The following is a 26,319-nucleotide window of genomic DNA, read 5'->3' as shown; positions in this document are numbered from 1 at the left end:
AAGTGGATGAGAGATGGAGTGGGGTGAGAGGTGTAGTGGGGTGAGAGGTGGAGGGGGAGTGAGAGGTGGAGAGGGAGGAGAGGTGGAGGGGAGTGAGAGGTGGAGTGGAGTGAGAGGTGGTGGGGGAGTGAGAGGTGGAGGGGGAGGAGAGGTGGAGGGGAGGTGGAGGGGAGTGAGCGGTGGAGTGGGGTGAGTGGTGGAGGGGAAGTGAGAGGTGGAGGGGGAGGAGAGGTGGAGGGGAGTGAGAGGTGGAGTGGGGTGAGAGGTAAGGGGGGGTTGAGAGGTGGAGTGGGGTCAGAGATAGAGGGGAGTGAGGTGGAGGGAAGTGAGAGATGGAGGGGGATGAGAGGTGGAGTGGAGTGAGAGGTGGAGGGGAGTGAGAGATGGAGGGGAGTGAGGTGGAGGGGAATGAGAGATGGAGGGGGATGAGAGGTGGAGGGGAGTGAGAGGTGGAGTGGGGTGAGAGGTGGAGGGGAGTGAGAGGTGGAGGGGAGTGAGAGGTGAGGGGGTTTGAGAGGTGGAGTGGGGTGAGAGGTGTAGTGGGGTGTGAGGTGGAGTGGAGTGAGAGATTGAGGGGGTTGAGAGATGGAGGGGGATGAGAGGTTGAGGGGAGTGAGAGATGGAGTGGGGTGAGAGGTAGAGGGGGAGAGAGATGGAGGTATTGAAAGTTAGCAACATTGACAGATTTCTGCGGTTCAGCTGGATTATCTGCATGTTTAACATGAGCACTGGGTGTCAGTCTGGTATTCTACAGGAGAGTTGTGTGGTTAGTTGAGCAGATTGGTGTTGTTATGTGTATAAGATGTCATGTGATGTATTCGCTGACCTTGACCACACTTGTCAGGTCTTAGGCTTTTCTTAATTCATTCATGGGATCTGGCTGTCACTTGCTGGACCAGCATTTATTGCCCATCCCTAATTGCCCAGGTGGCAGTTTGGAGTCAATCACATTGCTATGGGTCAGGAGTCAGTTGTAGGCCAGACTGGGAAGGATGGCAGATTTCCTTCCCTGAAGGGCAGCATGTGGCTCAGTGCTTAGCACTGCAGCCTCACAGCACCAGGGGCCCGGGTTTGATTCCAGCCTTGGGCGACTGTGTGTGGAATTTCCACATTCTCCCCACATCTATGTGGGTTTCCTCTGGGTGCTCCAGTTTCCTCCCACAATGTGCAGGTTAGGTGAATTGGCCGTGCTAAATTGTATTCAGGAATGTGTAGGTTAGATGCATAGTCAGGGGTAAATATAGAATAATAGGGTAGGGGAATGGGTTTAGGTTGATTACTCTTTGGAGGGTCGGTGTCGAAGGCCTGTTTCCACACTTTAGGGATTTTACGTAGGGATTATATGAAGGGCATTAGTGAATGACGTGGGTTTTTAAGACTGTTGCCAGGTGCCCAGCTTTAGAGGCTGGGAATTACCCACCCACAGCTAACATCTCCCACTCCCTCCTGATGGTGATCTTCCAGGATCTCCTGGTTGCCAGTATCCCTTCATCAGCGCTTCTCCAACACTGTTACCTGCAATGCCACGTCCGCCATCTTGGAGACACCTCTCATCGCGGGTACTCCTTTTTCTGTTTGTACAGTTCCAACTATATTAACCAGAGGGGCTTCCCTTTGAAAAGGATGGACTGTTGTGTTTGACCATGCTGCTGAGCACAGAGAGAACTGGAAGCACAAAGAGGCAACTGCTTTGCCTCACACTACAGTCATGACCACAAGATAGAAGCAGCAGGATTTTCTGGACTGTCTACCTCCGTTGAAACTGGTGTGGCAAATCAGGAAAGGGATCCACAATACTCATGACTGAAAAAGCAGGGCAGATGACAATGAATGTCAGTCCATGAAGTCAATACCCTGGTGAGAAAGATCAGAAACAGTTTATGAAATTGAACTGTATATGCTATGTATTTATGACAATCAAAATGAAAGTTTTACAGACTTATGTATAAATTCAACTGTCTATTAACATCAGTCGAGGGCTGTGATGTCATTCACCTGATCTAATTGCCCAATTGCATTTAAGACCATAAGACTTCGGAGCCGGAGTAGGCCATTCGGCCCATTCAGTGAGATAATGGCTGATCTGCTCGTCTTCAGCACCACTTTCCTGCCATCATGTCATGAAATATCCCCAGGAACGGACATTGGATCAAAACTGAGGCTGAGCCAAAGAAGGGTGCATTGGGTCATGTGACCAAGAGCTGGCTTTGAGCAAGGGGGGGAGGGGGAGGGGGGGGAGGGGGAGGGGGGGGGGGGGAGGGGGAGGGGGGGGTGGGGGGGGAGAACTGTAAGATATAGAAGTCCATCCTGGGCAGTGAATTCCTGAAGGCACAGGCTCCTGAAGTGAAGTGCAGAGCTGTGAGGGGGTTCCTGTTTGCAACCTTGTGTCCATGCAGGGCACCAAGCCTTTATCAGACAGACAGTAATGAGAACAGGAGTTGTGGCCAGAGTATATATTGGTGAATGCACGCATCTTCAAACTCCGACTCATTGGTTCATGTGCTCTAAGCGTTGGGGGGGAGAGAGCGGCGGGGGGGGGGGGGTGTTGATAGTATTTACTCCTGCTCGCTGTCCCTGAGGACAGTGTCTATAATAACCTTACCATTGCACATCCACGATTGATGAAACGCAGCAGTAAATCAACTTCCAGATACTGAAAGCTTGCAGAAACAGCAGAAGGTCTGGGACCTGATTCCCATATAACAGACGGAGAGTGCTTTCATCGAATACAAGTGTTTCTCCATGGCATTTTAGCTGGAGCGATTGCGAGTAGATCATAGTTGAATGATGAAGGGATGGGTAATTTCCATGCCCAGCTCTCATTGTTCTTTTGGAGTTGTGAAGTGTGCTTTAATTGATGATTACATATGGAAAGCTGAGGGCATACTGCAGGTCAGATTTGCATGTCCCATTGAAATGGATCCCTGCAGGGGTAGCAATGCAGCTGAATACATATCCCAATGAGTGCTCTGACTGAACATCGAACATGCTGCAACAGCTTGGAGCTCCTGGACTGCTCCCTTTTGGAATACCAAAGAGGTGCTCCCCTTGGTTGACTGGCCCATAGTGGGATTGATGGAGCTTGGATTGAACTCCTTCCACAGGCAGAAACGTGAATGCAATTGACCGGGGTGAAAAGCATTCCGGGAAAAACTGCTCGATAGAGGAGGGGAAGGAGTGGGGGCCCTCCTGTTCTTTTTACGGAAAATATCAGCACAGATTTCCGGTCTCCTAACCATGTTAACTGTTGTTGTGCTAAAAATTGTTGAGCAGGATGATTTTTACCATCTCCCTGCCCCCTCCCCTCTGTCTTTCGACAGTCTGTGCAGAAAAGCTGTGTCTCACAGTACATTTGCCACTTCAACGCGAATCATCAGCCACACTATCGCTGCATATTGAACCATCTGGTACAAGCTGGGGAACCTGCTGTCTCCCAGTCTGAATTAGCTTCACAATCACTTCCCTCACCATTTGTTTCGAGAAGGTGTCTTGTTAAAATAAGGATCAATTTCCACTCTGTATTGAAGAGGAACATTCACCCAAGGCTTCTGCTCTGTGTGGGCTTCAGCATCAGCTTACCTGCCTCTTAACATCTGAATCATATTTAATTATTCCACAAACTTAGATTCAATATCTCTGTAAACTGGCTAAACACACCTATAAGGAAATAATGAGCCTGCATTTATTTAAGTGCCTTATCACACGGCAAAGATGCATCCTGAAGCACTTCAGTGAATTCTGTTTTTCTCCTGGTGCAGTCACAGTCATCATTAGGTAGACATGGCAACTGTTTTATTCAGTGTACAGTGTACAAACAGCACTGAAATGAACGTCTAATTTATCTCTTTGATTTGGTAACATTGATCAAGTCATAAGTTTGGCCAGGAGACTGATTTTTCTTGAAATGGTTCCAGAGGTGCTTTATCCCACAGTTGACCAAAAAGATAGCACTTGCAACAATGCAGTGATAATAATAACTCTGTATTTGAGTAGCTTATATGTTTGTAACCCTGGTATGAGGATTGAACCTTGCACATCTGAATTAAGATGAGAAAGGTACCACTGAGTCAAACAGATAGAAGCTGATACATATGAGGAAGACAAACTCTCCTGGTGATAGAAGCATTGGTATTAATTTAAAGCAACATCTTCAGCATACTATTTCAGTAGCACTTGCATCTTTAGTTCTAATATTGCACAGGTTATGAGTGATAACTTTGTGATTCTTGTATAGCCATCATCTCATTAGACATCATAAGTTTAAGTTAAGCTCTGTCACCATTAAGCCTGTTGATAATTTGCCGCTCCTAATCTCTTCTCCCCGCGCACCCCTGTCACATTTGTCACCGCTACACTGTTTTGCTGATTAAAATAATGCAGAACATAGATTGCATTCCCGTGTCACTGTCACTCATCTTCTTTACAAGGTTAGACAACTTGACGATAGATGTGGATAATTACTTGGATGTTTGATTGAATTGAGCTGGTAGGCATTAACTGGAGATTTACCTGTGGTTCACATTGAAGGTGTACAAAGCATAATGTGCATCTCTACAAAAGTAAACCCTATACGTGTATAAGGACGAGGTTCCAGTTTTATCCTTTGCTGCAGGGCTACTTTAGCTGTAACATAGACAGCGCTGGCAGGAGCAGATTTACTACCTACCCTGAGTTGTCCTGATAAAAATGGTGTTGGGTCACCTTCAGTTGTTGAACACATGCCAAGTATTGTAGTTTTGTTTGTTCAAATCCATCAATTAAAATCATCTCCAGATTTATCTTTCTTTCCACCAACATCAGAGACTGCTTCTTACACACAGCCAATCAGACTTGCATTGTAAAGGCCCTTTTCTGACCACTGGGCATCTCCAAATTCTTTACAACGATTCTTGAAGTACTTCACTGTTGTAATTGAGGAATGCTGCATCCAATTTGAGCATAGCAAGCTCCTATGAACAGTAACGTGATAGTGGCCAGATATTCTGTTTTTCTGTGATGCTAATTGAAGGTGGAATATGGGTTGGGAGTCCAAGAATATCTACCCAGGTCATCTTTGACGTCACTTCAACTGCTAATTTCTGTCCACCTCAGAGACCAGAGAACCTTGATCTAATGTCTCATGCAATGGTGCAGTGCCCCCTCTTTGTCACTGGAGTATCACTTTGATTTCAATGCTGAAACTCTGGAATCGGTATCAAATCCACAATCTTCCAACTTCCAGAGAAAAGTGCACTAACTGAGCCACAGCCAGCAAATGAACACATTCTTCCAGCTGGATATACCGATAATGTTGTGAAGTCATTGGATAGTCCAACTGTATGAAAGATATTTCAATTTGTAGTGGATACTAAAGTCACATGTCACAAATAGTTACAAATAAATTCAACAAAGGAGGGACTTCTTTAATCAAGAGGGTGTTTAGAATGTGGAGCTTGCTACCATAAGGTGTAGTTGAGATAAATAATAGAGCTATAGGGACAGTTTGATAAAAATGTGAAAGAGAAAGTAATAGCAACTTGTCTTGTGATAAAGAACAAACACACAAAATGCTGGAGAAACTCTGCAGGTCTGGCAGCAACTGTGGAGAGAGAAGCAGAGTTAATGTTTTGAGTCAGGTATGACTTCTTCAGATGCTCCCAGACCTGCTGAGTTTCTCCAACATTTTCTGGGTTTGTTAAGTCATAGTTTGTTCTTTTTTTGTTTTAAAGAGGTAGTCTTTCACTGACGCATAAGCATGCAACATTGCAGGTTTGGTTTTAACAATGAAACAGAAGTTTACGTAAAATAAATGAAAATAAAATAGAATAACCCAAACTATTTATGTATAGTATAAGTTTAAAGATTTTGAAACACATGGTAAAATACAATACCATTAATCCTAACAGCAGTCCTTTACATTACTGACACGAGAGAAAACTCTGCTTTCTATTAGGGTTTAATTTAGTTGCAGCTTCAATTCTCCATCTCTTCTTTGAATCTTCAAACAGCCAAGTTTAGACTTTCTCAGCTTTTAATAATCCCTTCAGGGTTTTAACCAAGCACTTCTGGTCTGGAGCTCTAAAGGTTACCTCCTTATGGTAGGGCAGCTATTTCTCAACTAGTCTCAGCTATCTCCCTCCTTTACTAGCAACTGCTTTCCATATCCAGTTTCAGCTAAAACTTCTGTAAAACTGCCAAACTGAAACCTAAAAACTTTTCCCAAGCTATTGGCATTTCCCCTAAACAGAAGAAAATAAGTCAAGCTCTGATTGTCTAAACTGAAAGTCTAATGCACAACAGTATACTTTATTTGTTTGTAAAAACTCTTCCACGAAAAATAAAACCCAATTACATACCAGAAACTCTCTCACCATTTTGGACCAAAATCACCACAGCTACAGAAATACAAGTTAATCATTAAACCCCTTCAGACACACAGACCAAAACCCACATACCACTAAGCCCTAAATAAATTACCTGTCTAATAATAACTGAGGTCATAAAAGTTCCTATAGAAACGCAAGTTCCTTCATTCTTTCAGGGACACTTGCTGGAAAATGCACATATCAAATGAAGTCAGGGTCAAACATGCCATAATCAAAAATTAGGGAATTGTTTGGTCAGCTATGGAATTGGTTCTGAGGCAAAAGAGGCTGCAAGATAACCTTCTCCTGAGAACACCCAGGCTGGAGGAGAGCACTTCACTGTGCCTCGGTACACGTGACAATAAATTCAATTCAATTCACATAAAATGGCAGCGTTAAAGAGGAAAGAGTCCTTGTATTTGACTATGTGTGAATCAAAATAGATAGCTTAATACTGTGTGTTTACTTAAACAAAGAACCGTTTGACTCTCAAGCTTACGTCTCATCTGCCAAGAGACTGGGAGATAATGAACAGTCAATGGCATTGAAATAAGCAAGATTTAATTAATACTGTAAGACAGTTTTTTTTTGTGACTGCATTAAAATGCAATTCACTCCATATTTTAATTGGAAGTCACACTTGCAGTGAAATGACTTGCACCTACTGTTTGAGATTCTGACAGGATGTAATTGTACAGGTCAGCCCTCAAAAAGCTTAAACTTATGTTGTTAGTATATGGAATAATTCGAAATGTTCAAGTGTTGCGACTCCATATTGTGGAGATGATTTTGCCTTTGAGGGGACTTTCCAAAAGTTGGGGAGTGAGCTTAGAAGGTCCCACAGGTAAGCCAGTCAAAGCTTCCACAGTTTTAAGGCTGAATAGACAGGTTTTTTTGTTTGGGAAGGGGCTGGGTCTCCACACCCAAATGGCAGCCCCCACGTTGTTCTGGCTGCTCACATTAATGACATAGTAATTGGAAGGGTCAAGGGTTGGGTGACCTGGTCCGACTGCATTTATTTGGTTGCTTTGCTGTTTTTATCCATTCATACAGAGAGCATCACAAACAAACTGCGTTTCTTTCATCTAATCCCACATTGTCCTTTAGACATTGATGCTGAGCCAAAAACCTGATTGCAACGGGGCTGCAGGGCAGATATGGAGATCTCATATCAGCCTGACTGGGTGAGAACAGCAGGTTTTTCAGCTCCAAAGGACTTTGGTGAACCAGGTGGATTTTCATGATGGTATTCCATGGTCATGATGACAGAAACAAGCTTTTTATTTCCAGTTTCATATAAATAACTGAATTTAAATTCCCCAGTTGCTGTGATGGACAATTGAACTAATGGCTCCAGGCCTCTAGATTATAATCCACTAATATAACCACTGCATGATCAACTCCATTGAAGGAACTGTCAACAGTAAATGCACATATACTGGATAAATATATCTGTTTATCTCAGTGTCTCCCTATCTATCTTTATTTTCCTCTCTTGTCTATTTATCTAGCTCACATTTGCTTTCTCTCCCTAGCACTTAACTCGCTTTTTCGCTCTTGCTTTCTCTCTCCATCTCTTTCTATCAATTACTCTGTCCTTCCACCCTCTCTCCATCCATCTCACTCTCTTGCTCTCTCTCTCCTTATCTCTCCATCTGACTTTCTCTCTCTATCTACCCAGCGTTCTAACTCTCTCTCTCTCTCCTCCTCTGCTTCTGGGGTCGACAGCACCATTAAATGTCACACTTTAAACTGTTAAAGATATTTCAAAAATAGAGCACTAAAATCAGTCATTTCCGGCTGGGGTTTAATTAGTTTTGTAGAGAGAAATTTTGCACGTCGACCTGCAGTGGAAACTGACGAACAGTCTCGAATCTGCAAACCTGCCTCACCCACAGTAATTAACCTGCAATTAACACGGGAACGTTTATAGCAAAAGAATCCATCACCTTAAAGAGATGTGGCAGGCTAAACACAGCTCTACCATAGCAGCAGAAGCGTACATTGTGGGTTGCAATGTTTAACATGCCTGTCATTATTAAACAGTCTGTCGCCTGACTTGTCATGAGAAGTGCTACCAGAGGTTTGGCAGTGGCACTGAAAGCGGACTGTTTTCAGAATAGTGCACTTTTTATTTGATCTTGGGAGATGGGCACCTCTGTTTAGACCAGCATTTATTGCCTGATCCTAATTGCCCTGAGGGTAGCTAAGGGTCAGCCTCGTTGCTGTGGGTCTAGAGTCACGTGGAGGTCAGTCGAGGTAAATATGGCAGATTTCCTTCCCTAAAAGACAGCAGTGAATCGGTTGAATTTCTATGACAAATGCCGGTGTTGATTTGGTCACTATCAGGCGAGGTTATTATTCCAGATTGTTGTTAAATGCAGATTTTGCTGTCTGCCCTCGAAGGATTGGAACCCATGTCTCCAGAACATTATCCTTGGGGTTTGGATTATTAAGAGTCAAAAGTCTGAAAAGCACAGCAGGTCAGGCAGCATCCGAGGAACTGGAGAGTCGACGTTTTGGGCATAAGCCCTTCATCAGGATTGATTAGTTCAACATTACTGTGACACCACTGCCTCCATGCAATGTCACAAGGGGAGCTTTCAGGGAAAAAAGGATATTTTAGGACCCCATCCAATATGGACCCATTGCTGAACACTGCTGCTGAACGAGATCTGTGGTGGGCAGTGAGGGAGCCAACAAGAGGGACCAACCTGTAAAGAGTTCGAACCTCCAAGCTGCCTATCGTAGAGACATCTGTCCATCACAGTTTGGTAAAACTGGGCAATGCACAGACCCTGTGAAGACAAAGTCAATTTTTATCCTCTCCATTGTGTTTTGTGGCACTATCATTAAACTGAACAGGATAAATTTGAAACAAATGCCACCAGCAGCAACAGAATTGTATTCAACCACAAGCTGTGACCTTATGACTCGGCATTTCCTAGGCTCTACAGTGACTGTCAAGTCGGGAGACCTATCCCGGGAGGAGGAAAGCCAGGCTCACCTAAAAATGAGGCATCAACCTGGTGAACCTACAGGACTATTTGTGTGCAAGTGAGAGTCAGAGATAATTAGTCCCACATAAACAGAACTGCATTTCAGAATCCTAAAAGAGGTAGTTACAGAGATAGTGGCTGCATTGGCTGTAATTTTCCAAAAATCATTGGTTTCTGGAGAAGTACCAGAGGGTTGGAAAACTGCTAATGTGACACCCCTATTCAAAAGGGGAGGGAATAAGTGGGAAATGAGAGTCCGATTAGCCTAAAAATTAGTATTGTTGGAAAAGTACTGGAATCAATTGTTAAAGACATAATAACAGAACATTTGGAAAATCATAATCTAATCAAGTAGAGCCAGCATGACTTGATGGAAGGAAAACTGGGACTAGCTTTTAGAGCTTTTCCAGGCAGTTTCAACACAAGTTGATAGAGAGGAACCAGTAGATGTCTTGTTTTTGGACTTCCAGAAGGCATTTGACAAGGTAGCTCACAAAATATTAAATCGTAACCCACAGTGTTAGAGATAGGAAACAATGAGTGAGGCTAATGGATTATTTTTCATGACTTGAAGATGCCGGTGTTGGACTGGGGTGTACAAAGTTAAAAATCACACAACACCAGGTTATAGTCCAACAGGTTTAATTGGAAGCACTAGCTTTCGGAGCGCCGCTCCTTCATCAGGTGGTTGTGCAGTATAAGATTGTAGGACACAGAATTTACAGCAAAAGTTTACAGTGTGATGTAAATGAAATTACATATTGAAAAAGATCTGGATTGTTTGTTAAGTCTCTCATCTTTCAAAATGACCATGTTGGTTTCAGTTCTTTCATATGTAAAGCCCAGAACTTCTTTAATAGTTACATTCTCAAGTGAATTTTAACAATAGGTGCCATGTCGACCCAGATAATGCATTGAAGGTGTGAGGTGCCCTGTGTGAGGCTGTCTGTGCTCCAATGTTCAGATTGATTTTATTTCTAAAAAAGGGATTTACAGAATCTTACATGGATTCATGCAGTATTTGAGCAAAATAAAATGTAATTCTGCAAGTATAAATTCACCCCATAAACTTATATATGTATGTATGTGTGTGTGTAGGGTGGGGTATGAGTGTTTGTGAGAGAGTGTGTGTATGTGTGTGAGTATGAGTGTAAGGGGGTATAAGTCTGTGAGAGGGTGCATGTGTGGGAGTATTTGTGTGAGCGGATGAAAGAGAGCTTGTGTATGAGAGAGGGTCTGTCGGAGTGTGTGTGTGTGTGTGCACATGTGTGTAGTGTAGTGGGGTCACCTGTAGTGTGACGTGAACCCAAGGTCCCGGTTGAGGCCATCCCCATGAGTACCGAACTTGGTTATCAGCCACTTTGCATTGCTGCCTGTCCTGATGTCCGCCTTGGAGGACGGTCACCCGAAGGTCTGAGGTTGAATGTCCTGGACCGCTGAAGTGTTCCCTGACAGGGAGGGAACACTGTTGTCTGTTGATTGTTGTGCGGTGCCCATTCATCTGTTGCTATAACCTCTGCTCAGTCTCGCCAATGTACCATGCCTCAGGGCATCCTGTCTGCAGCATATGAGATAGACAACGTTGGCCGAGTCACATGAGTACCTACCACGTACATGGTGGGTGGTCCCCATGTGTAATGGTGGTCTCTATATCGACACTCTGACACGCCTTGCAGCGTCTACAGTGACAAGGTTTTATGGTGTTGTTCTGAAAGCTAGGAATTTTACTGTGAACAATGATCTGTTTGAGGTTTGGTGGTTGTTTAAAGGCAAGAAGTGGAGGTGTGGGGAAGGTCTTGCGAGATGCTCATCCTCATTGATAATGTGTTCCAGGCTGCGAAGAGCATGGTGCAGTTTTTCAGCACCTGGGATGTACTGGATTCTTTTCCAGATTGGTCACCTGAGACCAGTGAGGGTCCACAGGGATCAGTGCTGGGACTACACCTGTTTACAATACTTATTAATGACTTGGAGGAAGGAACTGAATGTACTGTAGTCACATTTGCAGATGACACTAAGATAGGTGGAAAGGTAGATTGTGAGAGGGATACAAATGGTTTAAACAGAAATATTAATATGTTAAATAAGTGGGCAAAAAGATGGCAATTGGAGTATGATGTTGGAAAATGTAATGTATGATTAGATTCCCTACAGTGTGGAAACAGACCCTTTGGCCCAACATGTCAATACTGTCCCTCCAAAGAGTAAACCACCCAGACCCATTTCTGTCTGACTCATGCACCTAACACTATAGGTAATTTCCCGTGGCCAATTCACCCAGCCTGCACATCTTTGGAGTGTAGGAGGAAACCCACACAGACGTGGGGAGAATATGCAAACTCCACACAGACCGTCACCCAAGGCTGGAATTGAACCTGGGTCCCTGGTGCTGTGAGGTAGCACTGCTAACCACTGAGCCACCTGATAACATTGTTCATTCTGGAAAGGAGAAGAAAAGAACAGAGTATGATTTCAATGGGGAAAAGCTGCAACACAAAGGGACTTGGGTGTACTTGTGCATGAAACACAGAAAGCTAGCACACATGCCAACAGGTAATCAGGAAAGCTAATCTTGGCCATTATTTCAAGGAAGTTGGAGTATGAGAGTAGGGAAGTTCTATACTGAAGTACAAGATGCTGATGAGACCACAAGTGGAGTACTGTGAGCAGCTTTGGTCCCTTTATTTAAGGAAAGATCGCACTTAATTGGAGGAAGTTCAAAGAAGGCCCACTAGGATGATCCCTGGTAAGGAGGGATTTTCTTATGAGCAAAGTCTAAAAGGTTGGCACTGTACTCACTGGTGTTCAGAAGAATGAGAGGATATCTCATTGAAACAAACAGGATTCTTAAACTGTAAATGCTGAGGGGATGTTTCCCCCCATGGGAAAGTCTAGGGCTAGAGGGCAGAACAAAATGTCACCAATTTAAGACTGAGATAAGGTGGAACTTCTACTTTCATAGGGTTAAGAGTCTCTGGAACTGCTTGCCACAGAAAGCTGTCAGACGGAGTCCTTGTGTATATTGAAGGCTGAAATAGGTTGACTCTTGCTCAGTTGGGGAATCGAGGGTCACGGGGAAGTGAGGAATGTTGGATCAGTGATGATCCTATTGAATGACAGAGGAGGTTCAAGGGCCTAATGATCTACTCCTGGTCCAATTTCTTATGGTCTTACTTTTTCAGATATAAGCTCTGCAGACCTTCCACTTCAGTCATGAATGGTCATGGACAATTAGACAACCAACTAGATGTTCCGGGCTCCACAAACATCACACTTTCAATGATAGGAGAGTCCAGCACAAAAAACAAAGCTGAAGCAGTTAGCAATGCCAAGTGGATGATCTATCTTGGCATCCTCCTAAAAACACAGAAATAGAGAACACACACTGGATCATCAACGCCACACTCACAGGAATCCAATTCACTAGAGAGGAAGAAAAGGACAACCAACTCCCATTCCTAGACGTGATGGTACAGCGAACACCGAACGGAGAATTCACCACAAAGGTATACAGGAAAGTCACACGCACAGACCAAGTCCTAAACTACGAAAGCAACCACCCCAACACACACAAAAGAAGTTGCATCAAGACACTGTTCAAAAGTTCCACAACACACTGCAGTACACCAGAACTGCAAAAAGAGGAAGAAGAACACCTATACAAATGTATTCGTCAAAAATGGACACTCCTGCAATTTCATCAACAGATTTCTAAGGGAGAGACAACGGAATGAGGACAAGCCACAACCCAAAGGACTAGCCACACTACCATACATCAAAAACATTTCTGAACTGACAGCCAGACTACTGCGACCACTAGGACTCATAACAGCACACAAACCAACAGCCACTCTCAGACAACAACTCACCAGGACAAAGGACCCGATACCCAGCATGAGCAAAACCAATGTAGTGTACAAAATCCCATGCAAGGACTGCACAAAACACTACATAGGACAAACAGGAAGACAACTAATGATCCGTATCCATGAACACCAACTAGCCACGAAACGACATGACCAGCTATCCTTAGTAGCCACACACTCAGATGACAAGCAACATGAGTTTGACTGGGACAACACTACTATTATAGAACAAGCCAAACAGAGAACAGCCAGGGAATCACTAGAGACATGGCACTCATCCACAGATTCAATCAATAAGCACATCGACCTGGACCCAATATACCGGCCACTGCAGCGGACAGCTGGAACTGACAACCGGAAGCGGTAGAGACAAACCACTATAAATGCTGGAGGAAACATCACAGAAGCGCTTCACAGGAGGTTCCCAAGCACTGAGGATGTCACCTAGACAGGGGACGAAACGTCTGCAACACAAATTGCCAGCTTGACGAACAGAACCACAACAACAATGAGCATCCGAGCTACAAATCTTCTCCCAAACTTTGAAATCCTCCTGAGGTCCCCAATATTACAGATGCCTATCTTCAGCCAATTTTGTTCATTTCACATAACATCCACAAATGGCTGGAGAGATTGGTGATTGCAAAATCTGTGGGACCTGACAACATTTGGCAATAGTATTGAACACTTGTTCTCCAGAAGCAGCTGAGCCTCTAGCCAAGCTGTTTGAGAGCATCTGTAACAGTCGCACCTCCCCTGGATTGTGGGAAATTGCCCAAGTAAGGCCTGTCAACCGAGAGGGGACAAATCAAGCCAGCAATTAGTCCTCGGTTAACCAACCCTTTATTAGGAGCAGCGATGAACGGTGTTGTCAACAGTGCTGTCAAGTGTCAGTCAGCAATAGTCAGCTCATGGATGCTCAGTTTGGGTTCTGCCAGGGCCACTTACCTCCCATCTTCATTACAGGATTGGTCTAACCCTGGGCAAAACAGTAGAATGCCAGAGGTGAGGTGAGAGTGAGAGTGACTGTCTTTGATGACAAGGCAGCATTTGACTGAATATGGTATCAAAGAGCCCTAGTAAAACTGGAGTTAATGAGAATAGTGGAAGACTCTCTGCTGGTTGGAGTCATGCTTGGCACAATGGAAGCTGGTTATAGTTAATCGAGGTCAATCATCTCAGTCCCAGAACATCACTGTCCGAGAGTTCTTCAGCGTAGTTTCTCAGATCTAATCATCTTCAATTGCTTCTTTACTGTTCTATCCTCTCGCATTAGGTCAGAAGTGAGATGTTCTCTGATGACTACACAATGTTCAGTCCTATTTATAACTCCTCAGGCATGGTGGCTCAATGGTTAGCACTGCTGCCTCACAGCGCCAGAGACCCGGATTCAATTCCCACCTCGGGCAACTGACTGTGTGGAGTTTGCACATTCTCCCCGTGTCTGTGTGGGTTTCCTCCGGGTGCTCCGGTTTTCTCCCACAGTCCAAAGATGTGCAGGTTAGGTGAATTGGCCATACTAAATTTCCTGTCGTGTTAGGAAACCCTGGATTAATCAGGGTTAAATGTAGGGGAATGGGTCTGGGTGAGTTGCTCTTCGGAGGGTCGGTGTGTACTTGTTGGGCTGAAGGGCCTGTTTCCACACTGTAGGGAATCTAAACAAAAAATAAACAGTTATGTCCCCAAGCTTCATGACCCCATGGACAACATTAAGGCTTGGGCTCATAAATGACAAGCAATTTTCATGCCACATAAATGCCAGGCAATAACTATCGCTAACTAGAGAGAATATAAACATCCTCCCTTGGCATTCAATGGTATTCTCACTGCTGAACCTTCATTGTCAATATCCTGGTGTCCCAATTAACCAGAAACTGATCTGGGCCAGCTATATACATTTTGTGGCTACAGGAATAGGTCAGAGCCTATGGATTCTGCAACATGTAGCTCACCTCCTGACTCTCAATACCCATCGACCATCTACAAGATATACATCAGATGGAATACTCCCCACTTGACTGGGTGGATGCAACTCCAACAATATTCAAGAAGCTTGACACCATCCAGAATAAAGCAGCCCAATTGATTGGTACCACACTGAATATTCACCATAATGCACTGGGTAGCCGTGTGCACCATCTACAAGATAGACTGCATTAACTCACCAAAGTGAGAACTCCTGTGAAATGCACAGCCTCCAATACATATGGCAAAGGAAAAATAGATGAAAACACCAACATCTGGAAGTTCCTCTCCATGAACCATTCTGCCTTTGAACTATGTTGACCATTTCCTCACTGAGATCGGATCAAAATCCTGGAACTCCTTCACTAGCAGCTCTGTAGGTGTACCTATACTACGTAGACGACAATAATCCAAGCAGCAGCTCAATCCCGCTTTCCCAGAGGTGCTTGAGGTTGGGTAGTAAATGCTGGCCCAGCCAGTGAAACCTAGGCACCATGAAATAATTCTCAAAAAATACACACTGCCCAAGCTGGAATGAAGTTTAGCCATCCTCAAAGCCCTTGCTTTTCTCCCCCATGTGTTTGCAACAACCAACCCCGGCTGAGTCCCAGTAGGGGAGTACCATTTCACCTCTGAGCTGGGAGTGACAGCAAAACATATCAACCAGGACACTGACCCTTGCCGAAAATGTTGCAGACCCACAACAATGTGGCTGACTTTTAAATACCCTCTGGGCAATTAGAGATGGGCAAAAAAAATGCTGACCTAGCCAGCAATGTCCAAATCTCATGAATAAATAAAAATGAACCGACTGGGGCCCAGGGAAATATCCACAGGTGCAAACGGAAAGCACAAGTGGGAGATCATTGTTCCTTCTGTGACCTTACAATGAAAAAAGTCTTACCTCAGCAATTTTGAACTATTTATGAAACATGCTTCACATGATTCCCTTGAAGATGAATGGTTTCGTAGGAAAAGGGATGTTGCCTTTTGCTGATTTTTTAAATACTTTCGATATTTAGAGGACAAGTGAGTATCTTGTTCTTGTTTAACCTATTGGACAGAGGTGCTACAAGCCCTCATCCAGGAGGCACAGGGCTGCCCCCACAGCCCCTGCTTGCTGAGATTCAATGATCGCATCAACAACAATAGCCTGCATTTGTATCGTTATTTTAACAAAATGTCACAAGATGCTTCACATGAGGGAAATCAGACAAATTGATACTGAATCACATCAGGAGATATTAGGACAAATGGCTAAGGGGTTTGCATATCTGATAACATTCTTGTGAATTGCCTCAAGACATTTCACTCTGCTAAAGGTGCTATATGAATGCAAGTTTGTGTTCTTGGCATCAATCCCCTTGGTGAATTCATTGCTTTGTGACTGGTTTCAGCTCCTAATGTGCTATCAATGTGGCAGCCTCGACAAACTTCAATACTTGTAATTTGATAAAGCATGCCCAAAAATGAGTTTTTAATCTCCTGTCTATTTCTACATTCTAGGACTGAATCTGTGGCAGAAAAAATGCTCACCAACTGGTTTACATTCCTCCTGTACAAATTTCTTAAGGTAAGGTCATAAAATGCCCTCTCCTCAGTCTGTTTCCCTCCTTTTCCTCTCCCCTTCCCTTCACTCTGTGAGTTGCCGCCTGAATATTTCTCTGAGGTAAAGCGAATGGAAATACGATCGATTCCTTTAAAAAACATCATGCAGCTTAGAGATAAACTAATTAACCAAGGGCCATCTGTCACTATTCTTTTCTAAATTGGAGGTTACATATCTTCACAACACTTTTTTTTTTGAAAATTTATATTCAAAGAGCATAAACTTTAAACATTCATTCCCTCCAACACTGCGACACACTGGTAGTATGGTGTGCTATCTACAAGATGCACTGCAGCAGCTTGCCAGGCCCCTTTCAACAGTGCTTACCAAACACACAAAGTCTACCACTTAGAATGACGAGGAGCAGTTCGTGAAGAGGCATGCCAGCACCTTCTGGCTCAGTGGTTAGCACTGCTGCCTCACAGCACCAGGGACCTGGGTTCGATTCCAGCCTCGGGTGACTGTCTGTGTGGAGTTTGCACGTTCTCCTGTTTCCTCCCATAGGTTTGGGTGAATTGGCTGTGCTAAATGGCCCATACTGACGAGGGATGTATAGGCTCGGTGGATTAGTCATGAGAAATGCAGGGTTTCAGGGATAGACTAGGGGGCCAATGTGCCAAATGGGTTTCTACACTGTAGGGACTCTGTGATTCTCCACATCACCCCCCCCCCCCCCAACAATTTACACATCATCCTGACTTGGATGCATCTCGTTGTTACTTTACTGGGTCAAACCCAGGAACTTCTTACCGACCAGCACTGAAGCTGTACTTCTGCCCTACACATTGCAGTATTGGAAGAAAATGACATACCACCATCTTCTCAAGAATAGCTAGGTCTGGGTACTTTCCAATGATATTCACATCCCCAGAATGAACATGTTCTTCAAAGATATTGACCCTTGGCAGCAAAGACTTACAAGGAAGTGACAAGTTATACAGGGTTGTACAAGTAACCAAGTTTATTATTTCAGTTGATCTCACTAAATACTTCCAGTTAATTAAATTGTGCCCCTGTATAGACAGAGTGCACAGCCAAGCAAAGCCTTAGGTTTGAGTCATGCTGAACACCGTAAATGCCTGTGGCAATTGAGCTCAATGTTAATTTGTGTTAAGGAAGATAAAAATGTCTCACAAAGTTACTCACCTGAAACAGGAAAGTGCACGTAGTCATTGGCTGCCAACAGGATTGGCCTCCAAAATAATACCATCCTTGGCAACTGGCCTGTTGACATTCATGGTCAGTTTTTGCGTAGGATGCATTAGGTATGGTCCATAAGCAGGGGAGAAAGTGAGGACTGCAGATGCTGGAGATCAGAGTCGAAGAGTGTGGCGCTGGAAAAGCACAGCTGGTCAGGCAGCATCCGAGGAGCAGGAGGATCGAGGTTTTGGGCATAAGCCCTTCATCAGGAATTCCTGATGAAGGGTTTATGCTCAGAACGTCGATTCTACTACTCTTCACATTGTACATAAACAAGCATCTTCTCGAACATGAAATGGGCTGAACATGCAAACAAAGCATAGCTCCGACTAGTCGGTATGGAATGGTGGTCCATATTGCTGAAATGAGATGATTCAGATTTTGGTTCACAGAGATAATTGTTCATTCATTTAGCCATTTCATTTGCAGCAGCGTGGGAGGTGCTGACTTACTGAGGAGACTTTAAACCAAGGGTTCTGTCCACTCTCTCTCGAGTCAATGTAAAATCTCATGCCAGTGTTTGGAAGGCAGGAATACAGTTCTACACTGTGTCCTGAGGAAGCTTACCCTGCAATGGGCATTTCATGAAGTAGATTTTATGTTTATTCTCACCTTTCTGTTTGAGGGATCTTGCATGTAATGTGGCTGCTGGCTTTTCGACATTGCACTCCGAGACCAGAAAGGGGTGGCACAATGGTTAGCACTGCAGCCTCACAGTGCCAGGGACCCAGGTTCGGTTCCAGCCTCGGGTAACTATCTTGAGTGGAGTTTGCACATTCTCTCCGCGCCTAAGTGGGTTTCCTCCGGGTGCTCCGGTTTCCTCCCTCAATCCAAAGATGTGCAGGTCAGGTGAATTGGCCATACGATAATATCCCATAATGTTCAGGGATGTGTGCGTTAGTCAGAGGGAAATGAGTCTGGGTGGGTTCCTCTTCTGACGGTCGGTGTGGACTTGTTGGGAATCTAATCTAAATTGAATTTTTGACGTATCCATTTAAACAGAATTGGAACCAGGCACCAAGTATTGAAGGAAACTTCACTTTGGGAATCTTTACCATCTTCTTTTCCATTGTTAATATATATCGTTTCCGATCAAGTCAGAGTGGGAAAGGTAGAATGTACAGAATTAGTCCGCAGTGGACATAGTTAATAGACTCTCTGAGCCAAGGTGGTATCAGAAGAGGTCACTTTAAAGGAATATTTAGCATTTGTGAACGGATGTTGGTGAGAAACTGACAGGAAAGCTTCTGTTTTCTGCAGCTAGACTTGGCTTTTGAACCTCTTTAATTTTGAATGCGGAACAATTAAGATTGGAGAGTTGTCATCTGTTCACAGCTTGACATTCTGCCTGCTGAGTGCAACTCAGATCGCAGTCACAGAGACCAACTCCTCTTTCTGTATGCTTTTCGTTTCCCATCTCAAAACTCATTGGCCTTCACTGGATTTTTTGACACCCTGTTTGATTATGGTCTGGTGAGATTTCTTGGCATGCTTTGTGGCTATGAAGGCTGCTACATAAGTGCAGTTTGTTGTTAGTAGGGTGCCATGAGCACCAGCTGCCTTCTATGCTTTTTGACTTTGGCGATAGGTATAACCAAGCATTAGGACTGTGTCCAGTGGCTGAGTGAGATTAGGAACAGGAGGCTCGTCCATTCCTTTCCCTCTTCCCAATGCACCTCACCTGAGAGTAACCCATGTGGCACCATTTCTGTTGATGTACAGTGCAGTAACTACAGCTATTGGAAGAGCTTATCTGCCCAGTCTGAGCATTGATCTCATATTTGTTCATGGGATGTGGATATCCCAGAGCATTAGCCCAGCGGTTCTCAATTACTAGACCAGTGACATTACCACTAATCTTTTTATTCTGTCTCCCTTCTCTGGATGCCCATCTACTAATGCCAGTGCACTATCCAGAACTCCCCAGCTAGCTTATCCCATTGTATATGATACCGCTGTGGTTATGCCACTGCACTGGTAATCCAGTGGAACAGTTTGTGGTTCTTTTAAAGAATGGGCACGATAGACTGAATGGCCACTTCCTGTGCTGTCCAAATCTAATTGGTGGGTATAGTGAGGGGGTGAGAAGAGGTTGGGAAGGGGAAGGTCACTGTTCATAGGTGGGACAGGGTGAGACAATGGGTGAAGGGCTGGCTGAGCAGGTGGGTGAGGGTCTTGGAAGGGGGGGGGGTGTAGTTGTGGGATTGGATTGTGAGTGAGGGGCCAGGTGAGGGGCTGGATTGTGAGTGATGGGCCAGGTGAGGGGCTGGATTGTGAGTGATGGGGCTGGATTGTGAGTGAGGCACTAGATTGTGAGTGATGGGGCTGGATTGTGAGTGAGGGGCTGGATTGTGAGTGAGGGGCCAGGTGAGGGGCTGGATTGTGAGTGAGGGGCTGGATTGTGAGTGATGGGGCTGAATTGTGAGTGATGGGGCTGGATTGTGGGTGAGGGGCTGGATTGTGGGTGAGGGGCTGGATTGTGAGCGAGGGGCTAGATTGTGGGTGAGGGTCTGGGGAAAGTGTGGATGTGGGCAAAGATGAGGGATGGGGGACTGTCTGTGTGTGGGTGTGGGTGAGGGACTGGGGGAGTGACTGTGTGTGGGTAAGGATGTGGGTGTGGGTCTGGGTGTGGGTGTGGGTGAGGGACTGGGGGAGTGACTGTGTGTGGGTGTGGGTGTGGGTCTGGGTGTGGGTGTAGGTGAGGGACTGGGGGAGTGACTGTGTGTGGGTGAGGGTTTATGTATGGGTGGGGGTGTGTGTGGATGAGTGTTTATGTGTGGGTGAGTGTGTGTGGGTGAGGGTTTATGTGTGGGTGAGGGTCTGTGTGTGGGTGAGGGTGTGTGTGTGTGAGGGTCTAAGTGAGGGTCTGGGTGCGGGTGAAGGTGTGTGTGTGGGTGAGCGTCTGGGTGAGGGTCTGCGTGTGGGTGCGGGTCTGTGTGTGGGTGAAGGTGTGTGTGGGTGAGGGTTTATGTGTGGGTGAGGGTCTGGGTGTGGATGAAGGTGTGTGTGTGGGTGAGGATGTGTGTGTGGGTGCGGGTCTGGGTGAGGGTCTGTGGGTGGGTGAAGGTGTGTGTGGGTGAGGGTTTATGTGTGGGTGAAGGTCTGGGAGTGGATGAAGGTGTGTGTGTGGGTGAGGATGTGTGTGAGGGTCTGGATGTGAATGAGGGTCTGGGTGTAGGTGAGGGTCTGTGTGTGGGTGAGGGTATGGGTGAGGATGAGGGTCTGTGTGTGGGTGAGGGTCTGGGTGTCGATGAGGGTCTTTATGTGGGTCTGGGTGGAGGTCAGCACTGTAGGTTTTGGGAGGGGGCAGTGATATATTGCTCTGCATTGACTATCTCCAAGAGCCTCTGGTAATGGCTGTACCAAAGGTGTAACTGCACTAACACTGACCTCTCTCATTGTGTCCCATTGATCAGGAATGTGCGGGCGAGCCTTTGTTCATGCTGTTCTGTGCCATCAAGCAGCAGATGGAGAAGGGACCGATTGACTCGATCACAGGGGAGGCACGTTACTCCCTCAGTGAGGACAAACTCATCAGGCAGCAGATAGATTACAAAACGCTGGTAAGTTCGGGCATGAAACAGGAAACAAAGGTGGGGGGTGATGGGGGGAGGGGAGAGGGTGAATGGGTCAGGGGATAATTGGGTTAATTTGTGCAGCTGACAGGAACAGTGTACTCCTGTTGAGATAGGGTGTCTGCGAATATGGCCTGGTGTTAATTACCTCCAGCCATATTGCTGAGCAGCAGTAAAGCTCTTCCACTGTGGAGCTGTCACGGTGCCAGCAAGAGGTGTGTTATTGGCGCAAGTAGCTTGTGCTGGCAATCAGGATATTTCCAGCAGAATCGCTGGGGGTGGCAGTAATGTGTGTGCTCGCTTAGCTTTATTTTACATCCCTCCTGTCCTTGAGGGGTGGGATTAAGGAGTGCTGAGGGCGTAGTTCCACCAGCGTTTGGCTGACTGTATCCCTTGCAATAAGCCATTGTATGAGCTGCTGTCGTCAACGTTGGAAACAGTTCCACCACAGAGACATTCTGACAGTGACCAATACTGTTCTCACCTCGAGCCTGATGTGCACTGTCCAACAAGAAGGTACAAAATTAGGAGTAGGAATAGTCCATTTTGGCTTGTCCACCTACTGCGCCATTCATTAAGTTCATGGCTGATCTGATTGTAACCTCAAATCCATAACCCCATCCACCACCAATAATCTTTCACCCCCTTGCTTAAATCTATTGGCCTTTACCAAAAACAAAAACATTCAAAGACTCTGCTTACATCACTCTTTGAGAAAATGAACTCCAAAGGCTCTCTGAGAGAGAAAAGAAATTCTCCTCATCTCTGTCTTAAATGGCTGACCCTTTTTTTGAAGACAGTGACCTTAAGTTCTAGATTCTCCCAGAGGATACAATCTCTGCTCCACACCCAACCTGTCAAGACCCCTCAGTATCTTGAATGTTTCAGTCAAGCTGACTCTAACTCTGCTAAACTCCAGCGGATACAAGCCTAGCCTGTCCATTCTTTCCTCTTATGCCAACCTGCCCCTTCAAAGTTTTGATGGGTAAAAAATCTGTTTTCTGTGGCTGCAGGGAAAATAGCCATCGAACAGGATGTGAGGTAAGTGGTGAATAAACTCAAGGTGAGATGGTTACAGCTTTACACACTGAATTGTACAATCTGCACTGCACTGCCTGAAAGAGTGGCGGATGAAAATTCAATAATAACTTTCAGCAGGGATTGGAATAAACTCTCTGACACCGAAGTCTGAAGGGAAGAGGAGGAGGAATGGGACCAATCCGGTAACTGTTCCAAGGAGCTGGCACAGGCCGAATGGGTGAATAGGCTCCTTTTCTTTGTACCATTGTGTGATAGCAAATGAGAGGTTTCAACCTCTTCCTCATCTAATTGTGGGCCACAGCACGAACATAGCTTCAACCTGAGATCAGTTCCCAATTAATGGTTCTACACTTCAACCTCCCTGACATTATCTGAGTCAACTTGCTAAATCACTGAGGGTTACTTGAATGCTTTGCTTCTTGACAATTGAACATGGTTTTGAAATAAATTGGATCCCCTGCTTTCTGTGAGGCCAAATAGAACAAAGCTCTGAAATCTTTGCAAATGCTGGAACAATTTACAGAGGCATTCTGGAAACACCAAGCCCCTGTAAAGATCAGTGTTCACTCGACAAAACCTTTCCTTTTATCAGAATTCAACTAAGGGTCCGAATTAGGAACAGTAACCTGTCTCTTCCAACCATTCCTCTGGTATTTCTTCAAGGTGCTTGCTCTCTGGCAAGAATCCACTGACTTAGAGAGAAAGTCAAGTCACTTTTGATTAAAGCCCATTTCTCTTCACAATGGCCTACCTCCATACAATTGGATGGCTTCCCAACCTTCGTCAGATGAAAGTGAATAAGTGAGGCTGAGAAGAGAAACAAAATCACGTTCTTCTGAAGTTGCTATTTGTGTGTGGAATGCAATACTGGGAAATCAGTGCATTAATAATGATGATGTAAATGATGATGCTGATGTTACAGAGCAGAGAGAAACATGATTGAAGAGATCCAGAAGAGAAACATTGGGCCAGCATAGTGTACATCTTCATGTACATGCAGAGTTACTGTGTTACTGACAGTGAAAGAGAATTATTCTAAAGGGCAGTATGGACAGGCAGTAGATGTTGGCCAGCTAATGATGCCCATGTCCCACAAGTGAAATTTTAAAACTATCAGAGCAAGGGGCTCACAGCAGTAACAGTCAAATGAGTTAGTTAACTCACTAAGAGTGTAGTACGGATACATAATCCATAAGAGACCAACACAGTGTACAATTCGAGAAGGAACATATTTGCAGCAGTCTAAGGCAGGGTTACAGCTGAGCTGTCACAAAGCACAAAGAGCAAATGGTGCAGGATGTCATGACTGAGCTACCCTCAGAACACATGGAATCCCAACTCACCAAATACTTCCAAAATGCAAATAAGTAGTCCACTGGAACATGGGGGTTGTATTACTCTGAGTGGCAATGTCTCTGTAATGGCTGTGCAATGCTGACATACAGGGACCCTCATAGAATTGAGTGTATGATATAGGTCAATGGCCTAGTGGTGTGATCATTAGACTATTAATCCAGAGACCCAGGTAATATTCTGTAGACCAAGGGTCAAATCCCACCTTGGCAAATAGTGGCATTTGAATTCAATGTCAAAGTCTGGAATTAAGACTTTTATCATGATTGTGAAACCATTGCCAATTGTCAGAAAAATCCATCTAATTCACTTGAGCTCTATAGGAAGGAAAATGTCGTCTTTACCTGGTCTGACATACATGTAACTCCAGGCCCACAGCATTGTGACTGCCCTCTGGGCAATTGGCAATGGGAAGTAAATGCTGGTCAAGCTAGTGATGCCCATATCCTGTGAATGAATAAAACAAAGATGTGGTGCTGAAGAGAACGTTAATCACAATCGGTCAATTGAATGAGGCTGTCCATCAGTGACATTGCTTTAATTTCCCATTGTATACTCAGTCACCAAACAAGACATTGACCTCTGCAACACTGGCTACCAGATACTAGAGTTGGCAAATTGCCAGTATATTCTACGAGTGGGCGAAAGTGAGGGCTGGAGATTGGGGTGGAGAGCATGGTGCCTACCTGCAGAGCACTTCAGAGAACATTTCCAGAACACCCGCACCAACCAACCCCACCGGCCCGTGGCCAAACACTTCAACTGCCCCTCCCATTCTGTCAAGGACTTGCAGGTCCTGAACCTCCTTCATTGCTATTCCCTTACCACCCGACACCTGGAGGAAGAACGCCTTCCGCCTCGCGACCCTTCAACCCAATGGCATAAATGTGGATTTCACCGGTTTCCTCATTTCCCCTCCCCCCACCTTATCCCAGTTCCAACCTTCCAACTCGGCACCGCACTCATGACCTGTCCTACCTGCCCAGTTTCCTTCCCACCTATCCGTTCCACCCTCCCCTCTGACCTATCACCATTGCCTCCACCTCCATCAACCTATTGCACTCTCAGCTATCTTCCCCCCCAACCCCACCCCCCATCCATTTATCTCGCCACCCCCAAGGCTCCCAGCCTCATCCCTGATGAAGGGTTTCTGCCCGAAATGTTGATTTTCCTGCTCCTCGGATGCTGCCTGACCTGTTGTATTAATCTACCAATGGGTTAAAGGATTCTTTCTGTCTTCGTTCTTTACACAAGTGGACTTGAGAAAAATTGCTGAGGTCAGATAACTCTGTACAAACACCATGGATTAAAGCTCAGTCAACACCCTACCTTCACTCTCAGATCAAGGCAAAACACTCCATGGTAACTATTCTCAAGAACTAAAAGGGAATAGGCCCATGTCTTGGCCAATATTTATCTCAGTCAATATCACTGGAAATATGAACAAAAGCAGATATTGCTGGGAAAACTCAGTTGGTCTGGCAACACCTGTGGAGAGAAAGCAGAGTTAACGTGACCCTTCTTCAGAACTAATTTTGGTGAGGGAAAGGTTGGCATTTATGCTGAAGTGGGTAGGGGGTAGGAGAAAATGATAGTGGAGATGAAGCCAAGAGAGAGAGAGAGAGCATCAGTTGGACAAACAAAGGAATAGGTAAAAGTCAGACTGGGAGAATCAATACTTGCTAATGGGGACTGGTAGTTGTTGAAGATGGGTTGGTTGTGGTAGCAATCCCTGTGCTAACTAGGCTTGGTGTATGAAGGTTGGCGTACCGACATCCACGCATTCAGATTATCTAGTCATTATGTCAGTGCTATGCCCAAACCCGCTGCTGTGTTTCTGACATTACAGCAGTGACTGGAATTCAAGCATAGCTCATTTACAATAAAGGGTTTTGAGACGTGCTCAGGTCACTTTTTTTGTTTGCATTTTGTTATTGGTGCAATCAGCAACTGAACAACCAGTTGCATGGTAGTTTTGCATGGTGGATCGCTGATGATATAAATGTTTCAGCAGGGACTTCACTGGATTGGCGACCTGCAAATGACCTGGTAATTTATTTGTAGCCTGTATAAATAATTAAAGAAAGAAACATGACAGTTTAAAGGATACAGTAATCCCTGAATGCTCACCGTCTTGGGCTGATAACACTTCAAACTGAACAGGAAATTGGAGTGCTGGTGAATGAAATCAAGTACACTGGTAAATTCTAACACCACTGAGAGCCATCAACAGGACATGGCTGACCCAAGAGACTACTTGCAGGACAGTTTTGGAAGTAGGATCAGTAACTCTGGGTATGTTCTGGCCATCAGCTATGCCCCTCCTCATATTAACAACATTGGTCACCCAGTATGTCCATCTCAGAG

The 26,319-nt window shown here is 45.0% G+C and overlaps 1 protein-coding gene across 8 annotated transcripts in view; it reads left to right on the top strand.

The window, feature by feature from the left end:
- Positions 1-26,319, top strand: part of plxna4 (plexin A4) — a 633,380-nt gene that overhangs the window by 557,232 nt on the left and 49,829 nt on the right. For all 8 annotated transcript variants that reach the window (XM_087999383.1, XM_043714038.2, XM_087999382.1 and 5 more), the window contains 2 exons: positions 16,681-16,747; positions 21,400-21,546. In XM_087999383.1, coding sequence (XP_087855509.1) covers positions 16,681-16,747; positions 21,400-21,546 — 214 coding nt within the window. The remainder of the gene's footprint in view (positions 1-16,680; positions 16,748-21,399; positions 21,547-26,319) is intronic.

This window comes from Chiloscyllium plagiosum, unplaced genomic scaffold, assembly GCF_037043375.1.
Source record: "Chiloscyllium plagiosum isolate Xiang-an unplaced genomic scaffold, Cpla_swu_hap1 HiC_scaffold_23, whole genome shotgun sequence".
Taxonomy (NCBI): Eukaryota; Metazoa; Chordata; class Chondrichthyes; order Orectolobiformes; family Hemiscylliidae; genus Chiloscyllium; species Chiloscyllium plagiosum.
This window is presented reverse-complemented; position numbering and strand designations above follow the sequence as displayed.